Consider the following 25617-nt stretch of genomic DNA (forward strand, 5'->3'; position numbering starts at 1 on the left):
CCCCTTCCCCCAAATCTCTCCCTCTCTCCTCATCTCCTTCCCCCAAATCCCTCCCTCCCTCTCTCCTCATCTCCATCTCCCCTTCCCCCAAATCCCTCCCTCTCTCCTCAACTCCATAACCCCCTCCCCATTCCAAATCCCTTCTTCTCCTTGTCGCTATAACCCCTCCCCATTCCCCAAATCCCTCCCTCTCTTCTCTTCTACATAACCCCTCCCCATTCCAAATCCTTTCTTCTCCTTGTCTCAATAATCCCTCCCCATTCCTCAAATTTCTCCCTCTCCTCATCTCCATAACACATCCACAGAAGTCTATTTCCACTTTGACTAAAACTGTTATAATTTTATATATAACTTTTAATATAACTATAACCTATCCCAAAATCCCCCTCTCCTCATCTCCATAACCCCTCCCTCTCCTTGTCTCTATAACCTCTCCCCATTCCTAAAACCCCTCCCTCTCTCCATCTCCGTAACCCCTCCCCATTCCAAATCCCTCCCTCTCCTCTTTATAACCACTTGCCATTCCTCCCTCCCTCTCTCCTCAACTCCATAACCCCTTCCTATTCCAAATCCCTTCTTCTCCTTGTCTCTATAACCCCTCCCCATTCCCAAAATTTCTCCCCCCTCCTCATCTCCATAACACCTCCCCAGAAGTCTATTTCCACTGGAGCAAAACTGTTATAATTTAATATATAACTTTTAATACAACTATACTCTATCCCAAAATCTCCCTCTCCTTGTCTCTATAACCCCTCCCCATTCCCATAATGCCTCCCTCTCCTTGTCTCTCTAACCCCTCCCCTTTCCCAAAATCCCCCCTTCTCTCCTCATCTTCATAATCCCTCCCTCTCCTTGTCTCTATAACCCCTCCCCATTCCTAACCCCTCCCTCTCCTTGTCTCTATAACCTCTCCCTATTCCCGTAACCCCTCCCTCTCGTTGTCTCTATAACCCCTCCCCTTTCGCAAAATCTCTCCCTCTCTCCTCATCTCCATAACCCCTCCCCATCCATAAAATCCCTCCCCCCTCCTCATCTCCATAATGTAGGGGGAGCATTTCTGTAGGCCAGCAGGTGAGAACTGGGCAGCGAGTACATGTAGGCAAGAAACGGCTGAAAGAGGCTGGAGCAGATCAGCAGCACTGTGATCTGCTCCAAAACAGTACTGATCCCGTTTTTTATTTCTGTTTTACTAGTTGTACAATCTCTTCTCTCCAGTAATAAAATTACTTACAGTAAAACCTTGGATTGTGAGCATCATTTGTTTCCTGGAAGCATGCTTGTAATCCAAAGCACTTGTATATCAAAGCGAATTTCCCCATAAGAAATAATGGAAACTCAAATGATTTGTTCCACAACCATTTATTCATAAGTCCTTCAGTTTATAGTCCATATAAAACGATCATAGCGATGTGACCAGGTTGTGCAACCATAAAATGTCCATCTACAAATAGAAGCCTCCACAAGGGGATTAGAAGCAAAATCCAGGAGGAACTCCAGAGTATAAACGAGAAGAGAGGAGTTACTACATGTTGTACCTTCATTTAATGTAACCATATTGTTACACTTGTAGGCGCCTCTTTTCTCTTTTATACTCACTTGTGACATGACGCTACTTGTATATCAAGACATCGCTTGTATATCAAGTCAAAAATTATTTAAAAATTTTGCTTGTCTTGCAAAACGCACTCAAACCAAGTTACTCTCAAACCGAAGTTTTACTGTATTCCGCATTCACTGCATAGTGTGAGGTTCCCACAATGTACATTAGAACCTGGAGCAAGTCAGAGCCTACCCCATTTCCTGTCTGGAGGGCGTCATCTAGCTACCCCCCCCCCCCCCCCCCCCGACTGTCCCTGGCCCGTCCCTTTCATAAAGTGCCATTGGTGCAATGAAACCTGAAACTGGAGAATTTCCTGTAACTACAATTCTTATTCTGCAGGTGGCCTGCTGGTTGCTGGATCCCGGCTCCAAGGAACGAACCATTCACAACATGGTGGCAAACTTCCTGCCGCATGAGCTCCCCCTGCTGGATGGAGTTGGAACTGGCCAGGGAGTTCAGAGCCTGGGACTCTGTGCTGATGGTGACCAGTCGGGGCGCTACAGGGCAGCCATAGAATCCGTTCTCGTCTTCAGCATCATGGCCAAGCTGAACGGGCTAATAGAAAGAGAGAAGCTACAAGGTAATGACGACTCCTCCCCCTCTCATCTTGAAGGGGATATTCTCCAACAGATCTCTTGAGTTGGTGTAATGGGCTCTCTAGAATGTTTTCCAAGTCCATTTCTTTTTGTCTATGTCCTCTCTGAAGTCTTTATTTCTACTGGATCTGTGACCTGGAATAAGCTTGACTTGTGACTTCACTGGCTGCATACTTGTCCTGCGTCAGCGACTCAAAGAATTGTCATAGAGCCAGACAGCTCACTTGATTTAGATTCCTAAGAAGGAGCATATCCCCATATTTTTCTTTGTGTATTAGCTTTACTACAGGTTGCAGGATGTGCAAGCAGATTAATTAAAGGCCCAGTCACAGGCAGGCAGAGACACAAACTACTGCATGAAACATCACTATTGTGAGAGGGGCAGAGACACAAACTACTGCAGGAAACCTCGCCATTGTGGGAGGGGCAGAGACACAAACTACTGCATGAAACCTCACCATTGTGGGAGGGGCAGAGACACAAACTACTGCAGGGAAATCTCCCCATTGTGGGAGGGGCAGAGACAAACTACTGCAGGGAAATCTCCCCATTGTGGGGGGGGCAGAGACACAAACTGCTGCAGGGAAATCTCCCCATTGTGGGAGGGGCAGAGACAAACTACTGCAGGGAAATCTCCCCATTGTGGGAGGGGCAGAGACAAACTACTGCAGGGAAATCTCCCCATTGTGGGAGGGGCAGAGACACAAACTGCTGCAGGGAAATCTCCCCATTGTGGGAGGGGCAGAGACACAAACTACTGCAGGGAAATCTCCCCATTGTGGGAGGGGCAGAGACAAACTACTGCAGGGAAATCTCCCCATTGTGGGAGGGGCAGAGACAAACTACTGCAGGGAAATCTCCCCATTGTGGGAGGGGCAGAGACACAAACTGCTGCAGGGAAATCTCCCCATTGTGGGAGGGGCAGAGACACAAACTACTGCAGGAAACCTCACCATTGTGGGAGGGGCAGAGACACAAACTACTGCAGGAAATCTCCCCATTGTGGGAGGGGTAGACACACAAACTACTGCAGGAAATCTCACCATTGTGGAGGGGCAGACACACAAACTACTGCAAAAAATCTTACCATAGTGGGAGGGGCAGAGACACAAACTACTGCAGGAAATCTCACTATTGTGGGTATGGCAGAGACACAAATCACTGTGGGGAAAGCTTCCACTTCGCATTTTCCTTCAGCACTGGCTGGCCTTCCTGCACACTCTGCATTTCTGGTTTCTCCGCTCACTTATTGTGGATAATTTTGATGTTGCTTCACAAAACAAAATAAACAATCGATGACACCACTTACCTGTTGAGTTTTGAATGGAGCTGGCCTTTAAAATCATCTGGACTGGTAACTCCCCCAGAAATAATCTGTGATGTTTATCTGTCTTGTCCATCCTCAGATGTATTCCGCAATGTGGAGATGCCCACTCAGTACTGCCTGGCCCTCCTGGAGCTGAACGGTATCGGATTCAGTACAGAGGAATGCGAGACCCAGAAACACGTCATGCAGGCCAAGCTGAACGAGATCGAGGCTCAGGCCTACCAGCTGGCTGGGCACAGCTTCTCCCTGACCAGTCCGGACGATGTCGCGCAGGTACCAGACAATCCTCCATCCATCTTATGGGTGGGATTATCCCAGCACTGTGATGTCAGCGAATATAAAACAAAGAGCCTGTGCTGACATTATAATTTTCACTTCCTTCTTGTAACCCTAACAATGACCTTCTCCTATTCGCTCTCTGCTTGTGGCGCGGTTTTGCTTCTATGAACCACTTCAGCCCAAAGCCTATTTTTTACACTTGTTGCTGCTTACAAGTTAAAATCAGTAGTTTTTGCTAGAAAGTTATATATTTTTTGCATATTGTGAAAGATGATGTTACACCGAGTAAATCGATCCCTAACATGTCACGCTTTTAAACCTCCATAAGCAAGGTCCTTCCTTTCCCCCTCCACTGCCCCCCCCCCTCCCCCTTGGGGTAGGGTAGTATAGTCATGTATACTAGTAGTGTTATAAGTATGTTCTGTGCCTTTACATGAAGTTCTTATGTGTTGGAAACTAATTTGTGTACCATTGCATTTGAGTATTATTTGAATTAATCATTATCTGTTAAAAAAAAAAAAATCTCCATAGGTGACATTTAATTTTTTTTCTCCTAACAGTTACTTGTTTAAAGTTACAGAGGAGGTATTTTGCTAAAACGATCGCGGCGATACCTCACATGTGTGATTTGAACACTGTTTATATTTGCGGACTACGACTTACGTATGCGTAAATCCCTCCTTTGCACTTCAAAGTATTCAGAACGCCAAAATCTGCATTTTGGAATACTGTCATTTTTTTTTTTAAATCGGCGTCAGTGGCAGCCGAGTAAACCGGAAGTGACGTCGCTTCTGTGTTTTTACATCGGAGACCCGTTCAAAGCCGTTTCCGGCTTCGTTTGGGACTCCACACAACAGGCAGACGTGGCGGATGGTCACTCCTGTTGGGACGGGAGTCGGGCAGAGCAGCGGGAGGGAGGGGGATGTCCCCTCCGGCTCGTTATGATAACGGCTGAGCGGCTCATTATCCTCATCGGTTGTTATTGTGAGATAGCCGATCGCTAGCTCTAAAAAATGGTACCTGGTGATGTCTGCCGCTGCAGGCATCACCCTGGTATAACAACTACAACCAAATGATGTACAGGTACGTGATTTTGCGCGAAGTGGTTAAGGTCACTTTGCAGTAAAGCAAGGAAGCATAGAAACCTCTGTAGTGTATTAATGTGCTTCTACTAAACAAATGCTGTTCATACAAACTATTACAATTATAGGAATATAGTACAAGACTGATAAATATTATAAAATATGCTCACAACATGCACAAGCTATCTATCCTTCCTAACAAATAAGCATGTACAATGTATGGAGTAAGCATACTAACATCTACTTAACGTGGGCATTTGATGGAGTCTTCTTATGGCTCCTTCCTTCTCAGAGTCCTGCAAACAACTCTTCCTAGGGATCCTTTGTCTTGAGCACATGGTTGTCCACATCCTCTCTCCACCACCTACTACCTGTAGCATCATTTCCTATCCTGAGCTCCATGAACCAGTCCAACAGGTTCATTAGCATGTACATGGGGGATCCTTGGCTTCTAAACAATATATGGTCTAAAATGTAACAATTCACATATCTGTGCTATAAAAATCACCAGAATAGCCATAGTAACACAGACACACATCAGTTAACATTGTTCCCAGTTTCTGTGTGGACTACAGATCACCTCCCCACTCACTGCAATGAGGGATGCTGCTGTTCACATTGCATCTTCGAATGGATGAACTGGGAATATCTACTCAAGGGAGAGGTAAGAGGAGCAGGGAGGGCATATTAAGTGATGAGGTGATGGCACTACTGGGGAGCAGGGGCATAATGAGCATTGAGCTGTAACAGTGGTCTCAGTGGGGCCTATCCCTTAGAATATGCCTTGCTCTTGACTAGAAGTTGGGGTATGAAAGAACTTAGACTATATACTGTATATACAGTATGTATAGTGTATGTATATCTTTGATCCTGGTGACTCCTACCTTTTAAACCCTTCCCAGATGGTGACCTATGTTTTGAAGCCCAATGGAGGTACAATGGACTATTTTGTCCATTGTGTCAGGCCCTCAGGTGTGCTGCACCCATGTATTTGGAGCCCACACAATAAAAATCTATTTTCTGATTCAACAAGCTCTTCCTTGTGCTGAAATCTGAAACAGGTCCTCTTTGCTTCTCCCATTACCTGTAATTCTGTGTTGTGTTTCTCATTCACTTGCTGATCTCCGTTTTCTGCCTCATCCTGGCTCAGCCATTCTGTAATCTGCTCTATATGGTCTGTTCATGGATGGGTTGCAACCTTGGCATTCCAGGGTCTGTTATTGTGGATGCGGTGTGTTTTTTTAAAAAAAATTTTGTGATATTTTCGTTCACTTCCTACATCCTGTTTGTGTATTCAGGTCCTGTTCATCGAGCTTAAACTCCCTCCCAACGGAGATGTGAAAGGTCAGGGGAACAAGAAGACTCTGGGCTACACCAGGAGGGCGGCCATCAATGGAAACCGAGTCCGACTCAGCAAGCAATTCAGCACTGTAAAGGTATCCAAGGAATATGTAATATCAGTTTATTGATCTGGTAAAAGACAAGAGTGTTGCTGTAAAATGTGTTACCTGTTCCATTCAGTGTATGAGGTCACAGGTTTGATTTCAGGACTACTTGCCCCCCCCCTGTGCGTCGGCATGGTGTCCTGTAAGTCTAGTTAGCAGATGAAGGACAGAAATTACCATGCTAGCACAAATCTGCTCCCGTGATTAGCATGGTCAGGAAACTAAAAGAAAGCCAAAGGGACTGGCAGGATCACCAGGTATTTAAAGCGGAGTTCCACCCACCCAAAAGTTGAACTTCTGCTCATTTGTCCCCCCCCCCCCCCCCCCCCCCCCGTTGCCACATTTGGCACCTTTCAGGGGTGGGAGCAGATACCTGTCATTGACAGGGTACCCTGTCCCCACTTCCAGATAACCGCTCCACGGCGAATTACGTCAGCAGCTCGCCTCCCTCCACCTTCCCCTGCGGCCGGGCCAGTAGGAGAGCGCAGCGGTGCCTTGCACATGCGCAGTAGGGACCCGGCATGAAGCTGTAATGCTTCACTGCCAGGTTCCCTTACCGGCAATGACGGCGGCAGCACCCGACCGCTGATGGAAACATTAGCTGCGGTGCCGTCATCGCTGAACTCCAGGACAGGTAAGTGTCCTATTATTAAAAGTCAGCAGCTGCAGTATGTATAGCTGCTGGGTTTAAATTTTTGCAGGGGTGGGCGGACCTCCGCTTTTAATGTGCATTCACACTATATAAACAAAAACAATCTCTATGTGAATTATAGGAGCAGAGGAACATAGTCCAAAGACTTAATATTAAAGCTGAACTCCAGTCTGGAACCCAAAAATACCTCTACAGTGCCCACTCCCTACTGCAAGGAAAAGGCCCTGTTCTATTCACCGTTCAATAGGTTCCAGCACTGTCTTCCTCCCCTCAAAGTTCCAGCCTTTGGTCGGCCCCTTTACACCATCACATACAATGCAGGCCTGCTAACACCGCATTGTTTGTGGAGATAGCAAGCATGTGACTGCAGCTGTGAGTGGCTGGACTGGTCGCACGGATACAGGGAGCCTGCTGAAGCGCACAAAAACTTGTAGAGCTCAGTTCCACTTTAATGATCCGTCTGTCCTCTTCCATCAGGACGTTCTAGAGAAGTTGAAGCCTCTCCACCCTCTTCCTGGCCTCATCCTGGAATGGAAGAGAATCACCAACGCCATAACCAAAGTCGTCTTTCCACTACAGAGAGAGAAGAGCTATAGCCAGACACTGGACATGGAGCGAATCTACCCCGTCTCCCAAACGCACACCGCTACAGGTGAGCTTCCAACTAATTCCCTTGTGTAAATTTTAGCTTGAGCTACTGAGTGCTCCATACAACGGGAAGTAAGGACACACTGTAAAATATGTGAGAGGATCCAAGAACACCATCTGCTCGCTGGATATAAATGTACAAAACAACTTAATTCTGAATCTAAATCTGTATGGTGTGTGTGTGTGTGTGTACAGTGTATAGATAGATAAATATAGATATTTCTAAATCTGAAAAACTGAGTTTAAAAATCTGATTCAACCACCAGAGGAAAAAACAGTATATATATATCTATCTATATATATATAGATAGATATATATATCTATCTATATATATATATATATATATATATAGATAGATATATATCTATCTATATATATAGATATATATATAATATATATATAGATAGATAGCAACTCACTGGACTATATTAAATTGTCACTTTATTGATTTATCAGAAATCGTATATATACAAATCCATATATTAAAATTGGTACCACAATCACAACAAACACCTAAAATTACACATACACCTTTTTCTCATAGTAAAAAAATATTCCCCTATATTATGCAAAATAGCTACCGTATATTCTTATATATAAATAGTGTGTTTGTGGTAGGGCCTGGTGATCCTATTGATGGATGGGGTTAATTTCTGGTCACAGATAAGTTCTTGTGCTTGTAAGTAACAGTTCATAGCACCCAGCCAGAGATGGCACATCTGTCAAGCAACACAATTGAAGTTCCAAGATAAATCCAAGATATATATGGTGAAATGATGAGCACCATCCTCAGCTTGTGAATCACCAATCACATTGGCAGCTCAGGGAGGACTATACTTGCCATGCTGTTTTGCACTTTTTCTAAAGAAAAGACGTGTTGTTTGCAGATCTTCCATTTTTATATTTCTTTTCTTTTTTTTTTTTACGATCACCTTTCAGGTCGTGTGAGTTTCACTGAGCCAAATATCGAATGTTCCCAAGGATTTTGAAATTGAAATGCCTCGATTGGTTGAAGAGAGTCCTCCATCCCAGGACCCGGGGCCCTCCAATCTATCAAAGAATCGGTAATAGTAGATTTATAAGCACATAATCAGTATGGGATTGTACATGAGCTGTGTTGTGTTTTGTGTTAGTGAATTCTGATTGGCTGACCCCTGAGGTGGAGGAAATCTTACTGTATCTTTATTATCCTTACAGTTGATGTATCAATAGCTGTTCATACCATGTGTATACACTGTTTGGTGTTTTCTTTTATTTAGCAATGTACAAATAAAATGTGTTTTTGAATCAAATCTTCTGTATAGTATCTAGTATATGATCCTAGTGCCATAAAAGTCCCACCAATAGGGGCTTCTTGTTTTTTTCTGACCCTGAGGTTCAACCATATAATCAGCAGTGAATTTGCATCCTCTGTAATAAGCTGAGAAGTCAGAACATCCCGGTTCCAATGGTAAATGACTGTACTTTGTAAAGGACCGGCTACATACACTGATGACATAAGCATTTTGTTAGTGCATCTTCGTCACCTCAGGATGGGAACCTCATGGGATCTCAACACACCGGAGGATGGAGGGGGGGGGGGGGGGGGTCGCTGCCCTCCCATCATTTATCAGGGACATATCTTTCGCTGTGTTTACCCTCACATGTCTGTGACATAGCCGCATGCTTTAAAGTTTTATTTCTTTTCAGGGGTAAGAAGAAAAAGTTTGCAGTGCCAAAACTCCAGGCAGATCAGATCCCAGCGGAGAAGGGGGTGTCATTCTTCGTCAGCATGCGACACGCCTTCATCCCATTCTCAGGTAACTCCATTCATATCAGAGCTCCATATAATAGATGCTATTTCTTGGTGAGGAGCCTTTTTCTTTTCTGACCCTCCTCTTCCACCACATCCTGTTCAATAGACATTCCATTCCATTCCATTGGTCGACCGTCAGAGAATCCCATCCAATGAAAACCACCATGGTTATAAATGCGGGTTCATTTGAAGGCCAGTCATTAGTGGTGTACCACCAGGCTCTGTACTAGGTCCTGTTTCATTGAATCTGTTTGTAAGGGATTTAACTGAAGATTTGGTGGGCTTGGTATGTGTTTGTTTTTGCTGGGGATAACAAAGGTGTGCAATAGAGGTTGATGTTCCTGGAGGTATTTATACTATGGAACATGATTTGTCATTGCTGGACGATTAGACAAAGCAATGAAACTGCAGTTCAATGTTTCTGTATACAAAATGATGCATTTATGGAAAAAGAATCCTCTGATGGAGTACAATTTTGTGGGTACAGTGTTGGCCAGAGCAACAGAGGGAAAAGATTTAAGAGTGCTTGTATAGGATGACTGTATAATGAGCAAACAGCATGGCCAGGCAGTGGGGAATGTGAAAAGACTTGGGGTTAAATAGATCTTTAGTCATCTCTAGAAGGAACACCGGAAGGTGCTCTATATAGATCTTTATATCAATGGTGATATCTCCAGCAGGAGGAAGGAGATCCTGATTCCTCTATATACAGTGGGGCAAAAAAGTATTTAGTCAGCCATCAATTGTGCAAGTTCTCCCACTTAAAAAGATGAGAGAGGCCTGTAATTGTCATTTAGGTATACCTCAACTATGAGAGACAAAATGTGGAAACAAATCCAGACAATCACATTGTCTGATTTTTGAAAGAATTTATTTGCAAATTATGGTGGAAAATAAGTATTTGGTCAATATCAAAAGTTCATCTCAATACTTTGTTATATATCCTTTGTTGGCAATGACAGAGGTCAAACGTTTTCTGTAAGTCTTCACAAGGTTGTCACACACTGTTGCTGGTATTTTGGCCCATTCCTCCATGCAGATCTCCTCTAGAGCAGTGATGTTTTGGGGCGGTCGCTGGGCAACACGGACTTTCAACTCCCTCCAAAGGTTTTCTATGGGGTTGAGATCTGGAGACTGGCTAGACCTCTCCAGGACCTTGAAATGCTTCTTACGAAGCCACTCCTTTGTTGCCTGGGCGGTGTGTTTGGGATCATTGTCATGCTGAAAGACCCAGCCACGTTTCATCCTCAATGCCCTTGATGATGGGAAGAGGTTTGCACTCAAAATCTCACGATATATGGTCCCATTCATTCTTTCATGTACACGGATCAATTGTCCTGTTCCCTTTGCAGAGAAACAGCCCCAAAGCATGATGTTGCCACCCCCATGATTCACAGTAGGTATGGTGTTCTTTGGTTTCAACTCAGCATTCTCTCTCCTCCAAACACGGCGAGTTGTGTTTCTACCTAACAGTTCTACTTTGGTTTCATCTGACCATATGACATTCTCCCAGTCCTCTTCGGGATCATCCAAATGCTCTCTAGCAAACCTCAGATGGGCCCGGACATTTACTGGCTTAAGCAGGGGGACATGTCTGGCACTGCAGGATCTGAGTCCCTGGCGGCGTAGTTTGTTACTGATGGTAGCCTTTGTTACGTTGGTCCCAGCTCTCTGCAGGTCATTCACTAGGTCCCCCGTGTGGTTCTGGGATTTTTGCTCACCGTTCTTATGATCATTTTGACCACACAGGGTGAGATCTTGCGTGGAGCCCCAGATTGAGGGAGATTATCAGTGGTCTTGTATGTCTTCCATTTTCTAATTATGGCTCCCACAGCTGATTTCTTCACTCCAAGCTGCTTGCCTATTGCAGATTCAGTCTTCCCAGCCTGGTGCAGGTCTACAATTTTTGTTTCTGGTGTCCTTCGACAGCTCTTTGGTCTTCACCATAGTGGAGTTTGGAGTGTGACTGAGGTTGTGGACAGGTGTCTTTTATACTGATAACAAGTTCAAACAGGTGCCATTAATACAGGTAATGAGTGGAGGACAGAGGAGCCTCTTAAAGAAGAAGATACAGGTCTGTGAGAGCCAGAAATCTTGCTTGTTTGTAGGAGACCAAATACTTATTTTCCACCATAATTTACAAATAAATTCTTTCAAAAATCAGACAATGTGATTTGTCTGGATTTGTTTCCACATTTTGTCTCTCATAGTTGAGGTATACCTATGATGACAATTACAGGCCTCTCTCATCTTTTTAAGTGGGAGAACTTGCACAATTGGTGGTGACTAAATACTTTTTTGCCCCACTGTAGATCTATATATGACTAGAGTGGTCACCAGCAGGATGAAGGAGGTCCTGATTCCTCTATATAAATCTTTATATCACTAGAGGGGTCACCAGCAGAAGGAAGGAGGTCCTGATTCCTCTATATAGATCTTTATATATCACTAGAGGGGTCGCCAGCAGAAGGAAGGAGGTCCTGATTCCTCTATATAAATCTTTATATCATAGGAAGGAGGTCCTGATTCCTCTATATAGATCTTTATATCATAGGAAGGAGGTCCTGATTCCTCTATATAGATCTTTATATGACTAGAGGGACCACCAGCAGGAGGAAGGAGGTCCTGATTCCTCTATTTAGATCTTTATATCATTAGAAGGGTCACTAGCAGGAGGAAGGAGGTCCTGATTCCTCTATATAGATCTTTATATATCACTAGAGGGGTCGCCAGCAGAAGGAAGGAGGTCCTGATTCCTCTATATAAATCTTTATATCATAGGAAGGAGGTCCTGATTCCTCTATATAGATCTTTATATCATAGGAAGGAGGTCCTGATTCCTCTATATAGATCTTTATATGACTAGAGGGACCACCAGCAGGAGGAAGGAGGTCCTGATTCCTCTATTTAGATCTTTATATCATTAGAAGGGTCACTAGCAGGAGGAAGGAGGTCCTGATTCCTCTATATAGATCTTACCTTATTTGTACAGTCAGGTGGAAATAAGAAAAAGGGGGGCCAAGAGTGAAACCTTTACATACATAAAGAGGGTATATAACTTTTAGAGTAAAGTATTACTTTAACAAAAGAGTAGTTGATGCTTGGATTTTCAGGAGAGGTAGTTAGTTTAACAATAAGTGATCTATATTTAGTCAAAAAGTTTGAAAATATAAAAGGTGTAGACTCAATGCACCACTTGGTCTTTTTTTGCTGCTACTGATCTACGTTTCTGTGATTGAAGTAAAAAAAAAAAAACATTAGAACTGCTGTGATTGCGTGTCGGGGAGATATTCTTCTTGTCCCCGGTGGCCCCAGAAATGGTCAACTCTTCGCCACTCCAGGGAAGCTCCCATCAATGCAGAGCCTCATGTCCCTTTATCAGTATGCCCTCTTTTCCTCTCAGCACTTGTCATATTTCCTGGATATTCCCTCCCCGATCTCCGCAGGTGGTTTGATCCTGGGGGCAGATTACTCCCAGCTGGAGCTGAGGATCCTGGCTCACTTATCTCGAGATCGGCGGCTTGTACAGGTGCTGAATGGTGGAACGGATGTCTTTCGAAGCATCGCTGCTGAATGGAAGATGGTTGACCCCAACACTGTCACTGACAACATGAGACAGCAAGCCAAACAGGTGAAACAGACTACAGTACATGACAGGGACCAAGACTGGACCATGGGAGGGGAAGGATTCCTGTGTATAGGGATCAGTGGTCTTATCTCCCCTGTTTGGCTGCAGTATGCAATGTATTGTAAACTCCAAGTAGATCCTAGACAGAACTTACACAGAGCTGAAAACTCATCCTGCCCCCAAGTAACAAACACCAGCGCTGTCACATGTTCCCCACATTCTTTTTCTGCACTCCAGTTGGCCACAATGAGCTTAGCAGGGGTAAGGACTAAATGCACGTTGGGACCCTTCAGGGTAAGACCGCGCTATATTAAGATTCCTCTCAACTCAACTCAGTATTCAAGTTGACTTTATTTTTTAAGCTGATCACCCTAAAAACTTAAATAGTTTGGTGTGATAGTCTGCTGACATTTCCTTTCCCCTCATGTAGATTTGTTATGGAATCATCTATGGAATGGGAGCGAAATCCCTGGGGGAGCAGATGGGGATCGAGGAAAATGACGCCGCCTCATACATTGAATCCTTCAAGGCCAGATACAGCGGTAAGCAGAAAACACCCCCCCCCCATCCTCATAACGGTCATTTGTGGAGTGACTGCTATGATGGAGGGTGACAGTGGTGATGTCATGTATTGTATCGTATGGTGACGAGCCGCGATAATACACTTGGAAGAATGAGGTGGGTGCAGAGGAGATCAGAATTCAGAATGATTACACCTGGGGATAATATACACCCCCCCCCCCCCCCATTTCCAAATACCGATAGCCAAAATAAGTCATTGTGAAGAGCATTTTTGTGCCAGACAGATCTCCTATGATGAGAGGTAAATTCCAGTATTATCCAGATTATGTTGCCCAGTTACATTGGGCCACCACGTCTCATTAATATTGATTGGTTAGGGAGGTGTCCATATTACCTAGTTTTGGAAGGGCTTTTTTTGTCAGAGCATGCCAGGTCAAATAGCGGGTGTGTCTAGATTGCACTAACAGTGGGAAGGAGTGCAGGGTTCAGGAGTAATATTTCACAGGACAGTGTTTAGTCAGAAATTACCCCCCCCCCCCAAATTATTTTCAGACCACCCAATACAGAGCTGTCCCCCCCAAATTCTTCCACTGCAAAATCCTAACTGCTTCATATACATACTCTACTGAACTCTGTATGCTGTGCTGTCACCCACCATTAACTAGAAATATTCCCCTGGAAAAGTTTTTTTCCCCCCCTAAAAATGCAACACCCATCATTTACGTCTGCATCTGCCCATCTGCGGCTCACCTGTGCATCTCCCCGCCCACGGCTCACCTGTGCATCTCCCCGCCCACGGCTCACCTGTGCATCTCCCCGCCCACGGCTCACCTGTGCATCTCCCCGCCCCAAGGCTCACCTGTGCATCTCCCCGCCCCAAGGCTCACCTGTGCATCTCCCCGCCCCAAGGCTCACCTGTGCATCTCCCCGCCCCAAGGCTCACCTGTGCATCTCCCCGCCCCAAGGCTCACCTGTGCATCTCCCTGCCCCACGGCTCACCTGTGCATCTCCCCGCCCCAAGGCTCACGTCTGCATCTTCCCGCCCCAAGGCTCACCTGTGCATCTTCCCGCCCCAAGGCTCACCTGTGCATCTTCCCGCCCCAAGGCTCACCTGTGCATCTTCCCGCCCCACAGCTCACCTGTGCATCTCCCCGCCCCACGGCTCACCTGTGCATCTCCCCGCCCCAAGGCTCACGTCTGCATCTTCCCGCCCCAAGGCTCACCTGTGCATCTTCCCGCCCCAAGGCTCACCTGTGCATCTTCCCGCCCCAAGGCTCACCTGTGCATCTTCCCGCCCCAAGGCTCACCTGTGCATCTTCCCGCCCCAAGGCTCACCTGTGCATCTTCCCGCCCCAAGGCTCACCTGTGCATCTTCCCGCCCCAAGGCTCACCTGTGCATCTTCCCGCCCCAAGGCTCACCTGTGCATCTTCCCGCCCCAAGGCTCACCTGTGCATCTTCCCGCCCCAAGGCTCACCTGTGCATCTTCCCGCCCCAAGGCTCACCTGTGCATCTTCCCGCCCCAAGGCTCACCTGTGCATCTTCCCGCCCCAAGGCTCACCTGTGCATCTTCCCGCCCCAAGGCTCACCTGTGCATCTCCCCGCCCCAAGGCTCACCTGTGCATCTCCCCGCCCCAAGGCTCACCTGTGCATCTGAGTCACCTCTTCAAAAAGGAAAAAAAAACAAAAAATAGATAAAAGGAGAAATAAAATCAAAAATAAATATAAATACAAAAAAAACCAAAAGTGAATATGAAAAAATTATAAATAAAAATTATGAAAAATATACAAAATACATAATAAAATAATATTGAAAATGAAAATATATAAAAATATAAAATTATTATAACAGGCAAAGATGAAACAAAATAAATCAAAAAATGTAAACTAAATATAATAAAAATGAAAACAAACACAAATAACTGTAAATAAAACAAACATACGGCCAAAGGAAGAGAAACATGACTGGCACTGCCATCAATAAAGTTAATGAAAAATACAGTGGAGTGCAGCATATTTATTTGTATGCCTGGGATGTATTAACAAACCACCCACCAATCACACCACTGGGGGGGAGGGGTTAATTCATCTAAATGGGCAATGCGTTCCGGATCTGTACAAATCCTAAGAACCCTCCATGTTCTGTTATCTATATTGTCAGACATGTTGGGCTTAGTAGGGATTGCCTGCAGTTTTTCCTTTTTAGCGTTCAGATATCTGCACCGAATAACACGGATCAGAAGCACCCGCGGTGCTACAAATGCAACAATAAGCCGCCTTAGATGCACACTGATCACATCTTATATTTAAAGTGTAACAATAGGGCTGCATGCAGGAAATAAGGAGCGCTCCCCTCTGTACTGTATGATTGTATATAAAGGTGGAGAACCGCACTGCTGGTTTAAATGTGGTCTACAGGTGCAGTAAATTGGGGAGTCGGAGTGGAAACTCTGGGCAGGAAACTTGCCGTGTGCTGGAAATTTTCTTCCCCCGGTAACAGAACTTTGCCACTTGTGGAATGTTTTCACACATTTAGGAGATCTCATTTGCTCCTTTTTATGTATAACACGTGGTAACCTTGATCCGTCATTGCCTGACCCTTCCACATGTATGGGAGAGTGGTGTCGGCCCCCAGCAGAGGCTTCTCCCTGTATCAGAGCAGTAATGGCTATAACTCCTCTCCCCACAGGGATTCGGAGGTTCCTGAAGGAGACGGTGAAGAACTGCACCAGCAATGGCTTCGTACAGACCATCCTAGGACGCCGCAGGTACCTGCCTGCCATCAAAGACTCAAATCACCACGCCAGGGCCCATGTGAGTACAACCGAGGAACCCCCTCAAATGGATCATTCCAATTATTTCACTTTGGAGATTAAAAATTTTAATTTGATAAATAGTTAAATCGGGCCCGAACCCTCTTCCCCATGTTCCTTCCACTCCACTCATCCTGCAGAAGTTATTTTCATCTTTTTTTTGGAAAAAAAAAAAGTCCGGCCCCACCTCCTCATGTGCGTCATTTGCCTTAAGCGATTGGCGCACACACTGCCCGCTGTGCCTCCCGGGATATGCACGTCACATATCCCAGGAGGGCTTAGCCTTCCTTTCAAGGAAAGGAGGAGGGGGCGGGCCTATCGGCATGTCATCAAGAGGCCCGAACGCTGAACCTGTAGAGCCAGCGGGTCTCTCGATGTCAGAGAGAACATGGCGGCACGGGACGGAGCTGTGGCCGAGCGTGAGACGATCTGGACGACGGACGCTGGATCCACTGGATGGGGAAGTATCAGAAATGTGCAGATACCACCTTCAGGTAACCGGGGGTGTTTTTTGTGAAAAAAATTTGGGGGGGTCGGCAGAATGTTCTTTTTCGAAGTGTAAGCTTAAATCTACTCCAACCCCCATTCTAAGACTATTCTATCTACCCTGTAAAAGGAAAGATGTCTATACTTGCCTATTCTAAAGTCGCTCCAGTCCAGTCACATGATCAAGTCCCAGTGTAGAAGAGGGACGGCCGACAATGGCTTCCCCCATATTAAGCCCATGGGTGACGTCATCGCGCAGGCTCTGCAGCTGGTGTCAGCGATCTCTCCGCTACACTGTGGGGAGATCAAGTTTTACCAGACCAGAGCGACTTCAGAATAGATAAGTATACAGATATTTCCTTTTACAGGGTATATAGGCTAGGCTTAAGCCCAGTAACACCCTAAAAGGAAATCAGATGAATGTTCGCCTCGGTCTTCCTCAATGGTTCACAGCAAGTCGAAATTGAGGATGATACTTGTAATAATATGCCCAAACCATTGTGACTCCATTTTAGATTTTACCTGAAGAATACTGCTAATACTGTCAACTGCTATAGTGCACAGTAATATATATATATATATATATATATATATATATATATATATATATATATATATATATATATATATATATATATATATATATATATAATCTCTATATATAACTATATATTTCTATACAAATACATCATTTACTAACCACTCCCCCACCTCTCCTCTTTTAATTGGTAAGCTGAACCATATATAAGCTATACACACACCTAATAAAAGTAGACATTTTACGAATGCACAACCTGCTTCTCGTTTCATTCGGTGTCTCCAGATATCTAAAGGGCCCTGTTGGTGAACCTAATAGACGGGTGGTTGTCCAGAATACCTACTATTTCCTTTCAATACTAATTATACGATTTCCGGCAGATCAAAGAAATTTTCTGCAGCAGTTTTAGAGATTTAAAACACAGTGATTTCTACAGATGTACAGATTTTTTAATTTTGTCGCTTTAAGGCTGAGCAGATCTCCCATAATGCATTGAGAGCTGCACATTCCCTTAGTAAGCCATGCTGTCTCATATTAAGGGAGTGGGCTGGGCTCAGACACAAAGTTGTCTAAGGTGTCAGGTTCTGGATTGCTTGTTTAGCATCACTCTCGTTGCAAGCAAATTAGTTGTCTCGCTCTCATTGCTTATACTGAGGGCTTTCTTTGGCTCTGTGTATCGGCACACAATGATCCCCTTTCTATTCTCCTGGTTGTTTGTAGAATGGACGGTTGGCGGCTCTGTGGAGTCCCGTGGCCGGATCAGCCGGTGGGTGATGTAAATAGAGATTTACTGTAAATCTGATATGAAATGTGTGTTTGTTCCTTCTGTCAGGCGGAGCGACAAGCGGTGAACACGACGGTCCAGGGATCCGCCGCCGACATTGTCAAAACCGCCACTGTGAACATCCAGAAACGCCTGGAAGCCGCATTTCCTTCAGTACCCAAATCTCACCGACACCGTGCGCAACCGCGACCTGCAGGTAGGAAGATTGCCGGGAAATCCGGGAGCCTCCATGTCACCGATGTATGACGGGAGCACAAAGGGCTGATATACAAACAATGAGGGGGGAGGGGAGAGAAGGAGCTGTCCAGAGTAATAATCGGCTTTTAGATGGCAGCGCAGAATCCGGTTGCCATGGGTAACTGCCGCAGCTTTCTTTGCCCAAAGTTTTCATGTTTCCAACTGCCAGACTGCAAGCACATCTGTGGGTATCTGAGATTGTTTTATAAAATGCTCTCAGGGGCTATTCTGCTGGATCGGCAGCCTGAAAAATACAACCTGCCCCTTCATATAGAGGACCTCATATGCAGGACCTCATATGCAGGACCTCATATGCAGGACTTCATATGCAGGACTTCATATGCAGGACTTCATATGCAGGACTTCATATGCAGGACTTCATTTGCAGGACTTCATTTGCAGGACTTCATATGCAAGACCTCATATGCAGGACCTCATATGCAGGACCTCATATGCAGGACCTCATATGCAGGACTTCATATGCAGGACGTCATATGCAGGACCTCATATGCAGGACCTCATATGCAGGACCTCATATGCAGGACTTCATATGCAGGACTTCATTTGCAGGACTTCATTTGCAGGACGTCATATGCAGGACGTCATATGCAGGACGTCATATGCAGGACGTCATATGCAGGACGTCATATGCAGGACGTCATATGCAGGACGTCATATGCAGGACGTCATATGCAGGACGTCATATGCAGGACTTCATATGCAGGACCTCATTTGCAGGACCTCATATGCAGGACCTCATTTGCAGGACTTCATATGCAGGACCTCATTTGCAGGACCTCATTTGCAGGACCTCATATGCAGGACCTCATATGCAGGACCTCATTTGCAGGACTTCATATGCAGGACTTCATATGCAGGACCTCATATGCTTGACCTCATATGCAGGACCTCATATGCAGGACCTCATTTGCAGGACTTCATTTGCAGGACTTCATATGCAGGACTTCATATGCTGGACTTCATATGCTTGACCTAATATGCTTGACCTAATATGCTTGACCTAATATGCTTGACCTAATATGCAGGACGTCATATGCAGGACGTCATATGCAGGACCTCATATGCAGGACCTCATATGCAGGACCTCATATGCAGGACCTCATATGCAGGACGTCATATGCAGGACGTCATATGCAGGACCTCATATGCAGGACCTCATATGCAGGACCTCATATGCAGGACCTCATATGCAGGACGTCATATGCAGGACATCATATGCAGGACCTTATATGCAGCACTTTATATGCAGCACTTTATATGCTGGACTTCATATACAAGCATAAATACATAGTAGAATACACAGCCAATTACCAAAGCATAGCAATCAGAGGATCCCAGTGTTTCAGAGAATTCAGAATACCCCTTTATCAATGGAGGCCTGCATGAATGCAACTCAAGTCCCAGCTGGTGCCAGCCAATGTGCAAGGGCTGCCAACCCCAGAATGGTGGTACAGTGCAAGCACACAGGACCCGAGCCGCTACACCCCACAGAAGCCTTGCACAATCGAGGGAGGGGCATCCATAGAAGTTCTCCCTTGAGAAAGGGGCTATTTGAATACTCTGAAACGTTGGGATTAGGAACTCTGATTGCTATGTTTTGGTACCTGTCTCTGTATTTTTCTACTATGTATTAATGCTTGTATATGCTCTCTTGTATGTGTACCTATGCTGTTGCCTATGGCAACTGTCCTGTGACATGTATGCACTAAAATCTTTCTTAGATGCATTCTTTTGGCTCTTATATGAAACATGCATTCAATTAATGGGGGTGTGTAATCTGCACCTTAGTAAATGATCTATAAATTGACTTGTATTTAGCTGATTATGGAAAGAACCATCCGGCATTTCTGACTTCTGAAAAAAGTTTGGATAACGCATTCTTGCCGTGTTGTCAATGCAGCAGCAGCAGCGATATCTAATCACCACCCCCCCCCCCCCCAGGAGACGGAGGATTTAATGGGAATGACCTTGAGCTGTGACCTTGAAGTGGAAGAGCCGCTCGCAGGGGATGGAGCTGCCGCCGGCTGACTTGTCACTTGTCAGACGTGGTTCTGTGTCCCCGAATAACACAGAGATAAGGGAGGACAGCCTGGAACTCTTCATTATCTGCCTTTTTATTAGTCCCAAACTCCCGCAGGGGCTCGGCCCGGTGTCTGTACATTGAGAACTGTTCAGCCAGGGCCACCCCAGGACATTTCTAGATTTATAGCATTCCATAAACACTGAGCCAGGATACAGCATGAGATGGACTGACATACATTATAAGGACAAACTCATCTTCAGGTGTCTCCAGTGACGAGTCCTGTTGATGACCTCATAAAAAAGACATTTTAGACAATTTTGCGCTTCCAACATTGTATTAAGAGTTTGAAGACCCCTTTTCTGTTCCAGCATGACTGTGCCTCCCCCTGTGTACAAAGCTGGCTCCATAAAGACATGGCGTGACTTGTGACCAGCACAGCGCAGTTTATATTCTAGGCCCAAATCTTGGGTGCTGCGGCAGCAGAAAGCTGGAGACAGGAGACATGACAGGTCAATGTAAATATTTGCCAGCACAGCACGGATTATCAAGTATTGTGTGGAAGTTTGATTGAAGAAAGATCACGCCACCATGGACAAAACTGCAACATTTCGGAGAAGCACAGGGACCCCTTCGTCAGAGGTGACGTGCCCTGTCACATGCCTGACAAAGGGGTCCCCGCGCTTCTCCAAAATGTTGTACTTTGAAGAAAGATCACGTCACGATGGACAAAACTGCAACATTTCAGAGAAGCACAGGGACCCCTTCATCAGAGGGGACGTGCCGTGTCACAGGCCTGACAAAGGGGTCCCTGCGCTTCTCCAAAATGTTGCACTTTGTCCACCGTGACGTGATCTTTCTTCAAAGTGCAAGATTTTGGAGAAGCGCAGGGACCCCTTTGTCAGGCATGTGTGTCACCTCTGACAAAGGGGTCCCTGCGCTTCTCTGAAATGTTGCAGTTTTGTCTATTGTGACGTGATCTTTCTTCAATCAAAGTTCCAGACAATACTTGATGATCCGTGCTGTGCTGGTAAATATGTACTTTGGCCAATGAAGACGTCTGCAGCCCAGCACCCAGAAGAAGTCTGGTAGAAGACACTGGTGAGGGAAGTCATACTGTTGAAAGAGAATCGGCATTGGGGGCTTTAAAGAGGAGTTCCAGGCAAAAATTGAACTTCATTTGAAACCAAAGCACACCCCCCCCCCCCCCCCCCCCCCCTCATTTTTAGATATTTTTTTTTTTTATACCTTTTTGGAATGTTTTCTTCGTAACTTCTGTCCCATTGAGCCGCGGCGAGGTATGTCACTTCCGCATTTTTTATTTTTTTTTGTGCCCTCCTTCTAACCCCCCTCCCCCTCCTCTTCTGGGACCTGTGTGTCTCCCAGAAGACGACGGCACCATTCAGAAAGCGCCGCGTAACTCGCGCATGTGCAGTAGGAAACGGGCGGTGAAGCCGAGAGGCTTCACTTCCTGTTTCCCTTAGTAAGGATTTCCGGCACCTGCACCCAGAGCCGATGAACGAGCCGGCTTCAGGTGCCGACATCACGGGGCTTCCTGGAAAGGTAAGTCTCCTTATATTAAAAGTCAGCAGGTACAGTATTTGTACAGTATTTTTATAGTATTTGTAGCTGCTGACTTTTATTTTATTTTTTTCACCCAGCCTGGAACTCCGCTTTAAGGGCAACTTGAGGAATATGGGCTGATGTGTCCCTATCAGACCCGGCAATGTTCTTTAATAAATCCATATTCTATTATATTTTAGGCAGTGATTGTTCTCTTATAGTATCCTCTTCTGATGTATTAGAGTTGACACACCTATATTTCTGTTCGATCTGCCAGCTCTTCTTGCAATTGTTGTTGAATATTCCCTTTATATTGTATATACAGAAAGGAGAGGGAATTTCTCGCCTCCATCCCGCGGAGCGTTCTTCATCCTGCAGCTTCATGACGAGCTCCTGTATGAAGTGGCGGAGGATGATGTCATTCAGGTAATTGTCTTTCTATAGCTGTACAAAAACAATTCTCGTTCAGCACCTTTTTTTTTGTATTCTACGAGCATGTCCGGACTGTCTCCTGACATTGGATGAAAATCAATAATGAACGGTAACCCATGGCAACTGCTCAACCATTTCCCCCACCAGTTTAATGTCGGATCGGTGAAAGGTGTTGGGGCGGTTGCTGTGGGTCTGTTTCATATCCTCCTGTCCTCTTATATAAAAAAAGACAAATTTATTTTAGTCATTTCCCTTTTGGGATTATTAAAGTATTCTGAATCTGAAAAGGACGTTTTGTTAGAGTTGCGGCTGAATTTCAGGTATAGCTGTTCTTACAGAGTTACATTAATCCAGTTCAGATGTCTTCGCCACACATGGAGTATCCCTGTGGAAGTTGGAAATCACTATAATAGACAACACTCCTACACTGATCGTCTCTGGCTTTCGCGCCACGTGACTGCCATGCTACTTAGCGAACACAGGTGGCGCCATTGAGAAAATACCTTGCATTTTCTCAATAAATGCAAAGCGTTGCTCTGTTTGGACGATGTGGCTATTGTGACATCAACACCACACCTATCCACTTTATCAAATCATAGAGCGCTTTGCGTTCATCGAGAAGATGCAAATGTGTTCCCTAATATGGGAAAGGAGAAGGGGGATGGTCGCGGTGCTTACAGATGATAATGGAAACCGTATATTTTTAAAGGCAGTATATAATTTTAATGAGAATAAAGTTAAAACAAAACAGGGCCAATTTGTTCAAGAGTATTCAACATTTCATGATAAAGGTGGTCATATGGCAAATGTTCAGCTTAAACAGAAGTTGTATATTAGCCCGACATGTTTCGCCTACTGGCTTCATCAGGGGATATACGAATTATTCGTATATCCCCTGATGAAGCTAGTAGGCGAAACATGTCAGTGTTAGGCGAGCTTTTAGGATACTGGGACTGTACAGACACAACATGACGGCCATGTGGGTTCACAGATCTTAATGCACCCAGAATGAGTTCGGGAACACGCACCCGCACGAGCTGTGGCTGTGCAGCCGGCTGCATCCCAACAAACAGCAATGGTACTTGCCTGTACAGAGATGCATACGACACCTGTGCCACCCCCTTCTTGGCCAAACACGGCCCCTTGCACAGGGCACGCATGTAATTGCCCCGTGTGGACGGGGCATGCACATCACATCTACATTTGAATACAGAATTTGTGGCCCGCCAAGATAGTGATGTCATGTCTCACCTGCAGGTGGCGCAGATCATTAAGAGTGAGATGGAGAACGCGGTGAAGTTATCGGTCAGTCTGAAGGTAAAGGTGAAGTTTGGCCCCAGCTGGGGGGATCTGCAGGACTTCGACCTATAGGAGGCGCTCTCTCCTGGATTCAGTTACCTGAAGATAATTGATTGCTGCTGGGCCATGAAAAAGCCATTTTTTTTTTTTTTTTTTTTTAAGAGGCCAATTTGTGATTTTGCACAGGAGATGTTAGTCTCTGGATACTTGTAGATAGTAATGAAATATTTCTGTATGTGGAATAATATATACTTTTAAACTGTATGAATTGAACATTTTTTAGCTATGTAGCTCATCCCAGATTGGATGTGATGAATTAATTATTATATATCAGAATACATTAAATACTGTATATTTTCATAATATATGCATCTGGTGCTGCTGTAGTCTCGTCTCATCTTTCACCCAGCTGGAAAGTGCACCTGTCATTACACACGTCAGCAATACCTCCATTATCCATTTCAGCTCCAGAAGGTTTTACCCCCCCCCCCTTTATGATCAGGCCATTTTTTTTTTTGCTATTTAGCACTGTGCTATTTTAACTGGAAATTGCACGGTCATGCAACACTGTACACAAATTAAAATAAAGAAATAGAGATTTCTTTTGGTGGTATTTGATTACCACTGGGGTTTTTATTTCTTTCTCCTATAAAACCATACAATTCATTTTTTTTTTTTTTAACATTTTTTTTTTTAATTAAATTTCTTCATAAATTTAGGCCAAAATGTATTTTGCTACATATTTTTGGTAAAAAAAAAATCTTAATATATATATATATATATATTAATATATAATATCTTTACGTAAAAGTTATAGCATCTACAAACTATGGGATATATACTAAAATTTTTATTTATTTAAAGCGTAACTCCACTTTTGTTGAGAGAGAAAAAAACATTCCCCTCTGGGTGATCTCTACACATTGCAAGGATTACAACAACCTTTGTTGCAGATTCCTACCTTTTTGTTGTTCTGAAGAAATACCTGTGTGTTTTTCTGTGCTCAGTGGGTCTAATGGGAATAGTTTCATAATTATCAGTCAGCTGTGGCAGCTGTAGAGCACTAACGAGGAAAGCTGCTGGGCCTGCATCCCTTTTAGATGTGTTCCTATTGGAAATATCTCACCAAAAATGACACTTTTCTTGCAGGGGATGCCTGAGATCTGACTTGTATCTTAGGCAGACTTCTGGGAAAATTTGGTGAGCCAATCACACAAGCAGGAAATGTTTCTGGGGAGTGGTCAGTACACATTCTGTGTTCAGAAAAACTCCAGGTAGCCATATTACAATGCATTTATAGAAAATTTACAGCAGCTGCAGATTGAAAAGGAAAGGTCATTTTTAATAACATTCAATTACAATATGACTTGTATCGCAATTGTACACGCTATATTATTTTTTCTTTATTTGCTATTTTTTCCCGACGAAAGTGGAGTTACCCTTTATTTTCTTATCCTTGTATTGGTGGGGATCAGCAACTTACTGACAGATGCTGAGTGGGAACTGAGTGACACTAACAACACCAGGGACCCTAATACAGTGATAACATACAGTGGAAACTTGGATTACGAGCATAATCCGTTCCAGGAGAATGCTTGTAATCCAAAGCACTCGCATATCAAAGCGAGTTTCCCCAGAGGAATCAATGGAAACTCAGATAATTTATTCCGCATTGACTAACATGCAATACCACATGTGGCCAGAGGCGGGGGGCGCTGTAGAGCCTTGGAACTACTCGGGGATAGCTTGGCTGAACTCGGAAAGACTCGGGAACTGAGTGTTTCCGAGTCATTTAGAGTATTTGCGAACGGCTCCGAACCGTTCCGAGTGTCCCCGGCGCACCTCTGGCCA

At 44.8% G+C, this 25617-nt stretch overlaps 1 protein-coding gene across 1 annotated transcript in view; it reads left to right on the forward strand.

The window, feature by feature from the left end:
• POLQ (DNA polymerase theta) overlaps window positions 1–24267 on the forward strand; it is a 117974-nt gene extending 93707 nt beyond the window's left edge. Inside the window, 13 exon segments of the mRNA XM_073617496.1 lie at window positions 1940–2180; window positions 3603–3796; window positions 6183–6320; window positions 7459–7633; window positions 8570–8597; window positions 8599–8694; window positions 9320–9429; window positions 12872–13056; window positions 13484–13595; window positions 16263–16387; window positions 18243–18390; window positions 22361–22461; window positions 23725–24267. Of these exon segments, the coding sequence (XP_073473597.1) occupies window positions 1940–2180; window positions 3603–3796; window positions 6183–6320; window positions 7459–7633; window positions 8570–8597; window positions 8599–8694; window positions 9320–9429; window positions 12872–13056; window positions 13484–13595; window positions 16263–16387; window positions 18243–18390; window positions 22361–22461; window positions 23725–23838 (1767 nt within the window). The 3' untranslated portion in view covers window positions 23839–24267.
• Window positions 24268–25617: the final 1350 nt, after the last annotated feature.

This window comes from Aquarana catesbeiana, linkage group LG02 (genome assembly GCF_042186555.1).
Source record: "Aquarana catesbeiana isolate 2022-GZ linkage group LG02, ASM4218655v1, whole genome shotgun sequence".
In the NCBI taxonomy this organism is placed as follows: Eukaryota; Metazoa; Chordata; class Amphibia; order Anura; family Ranidae; genus Aquarana; species Aquarana catesbeiana.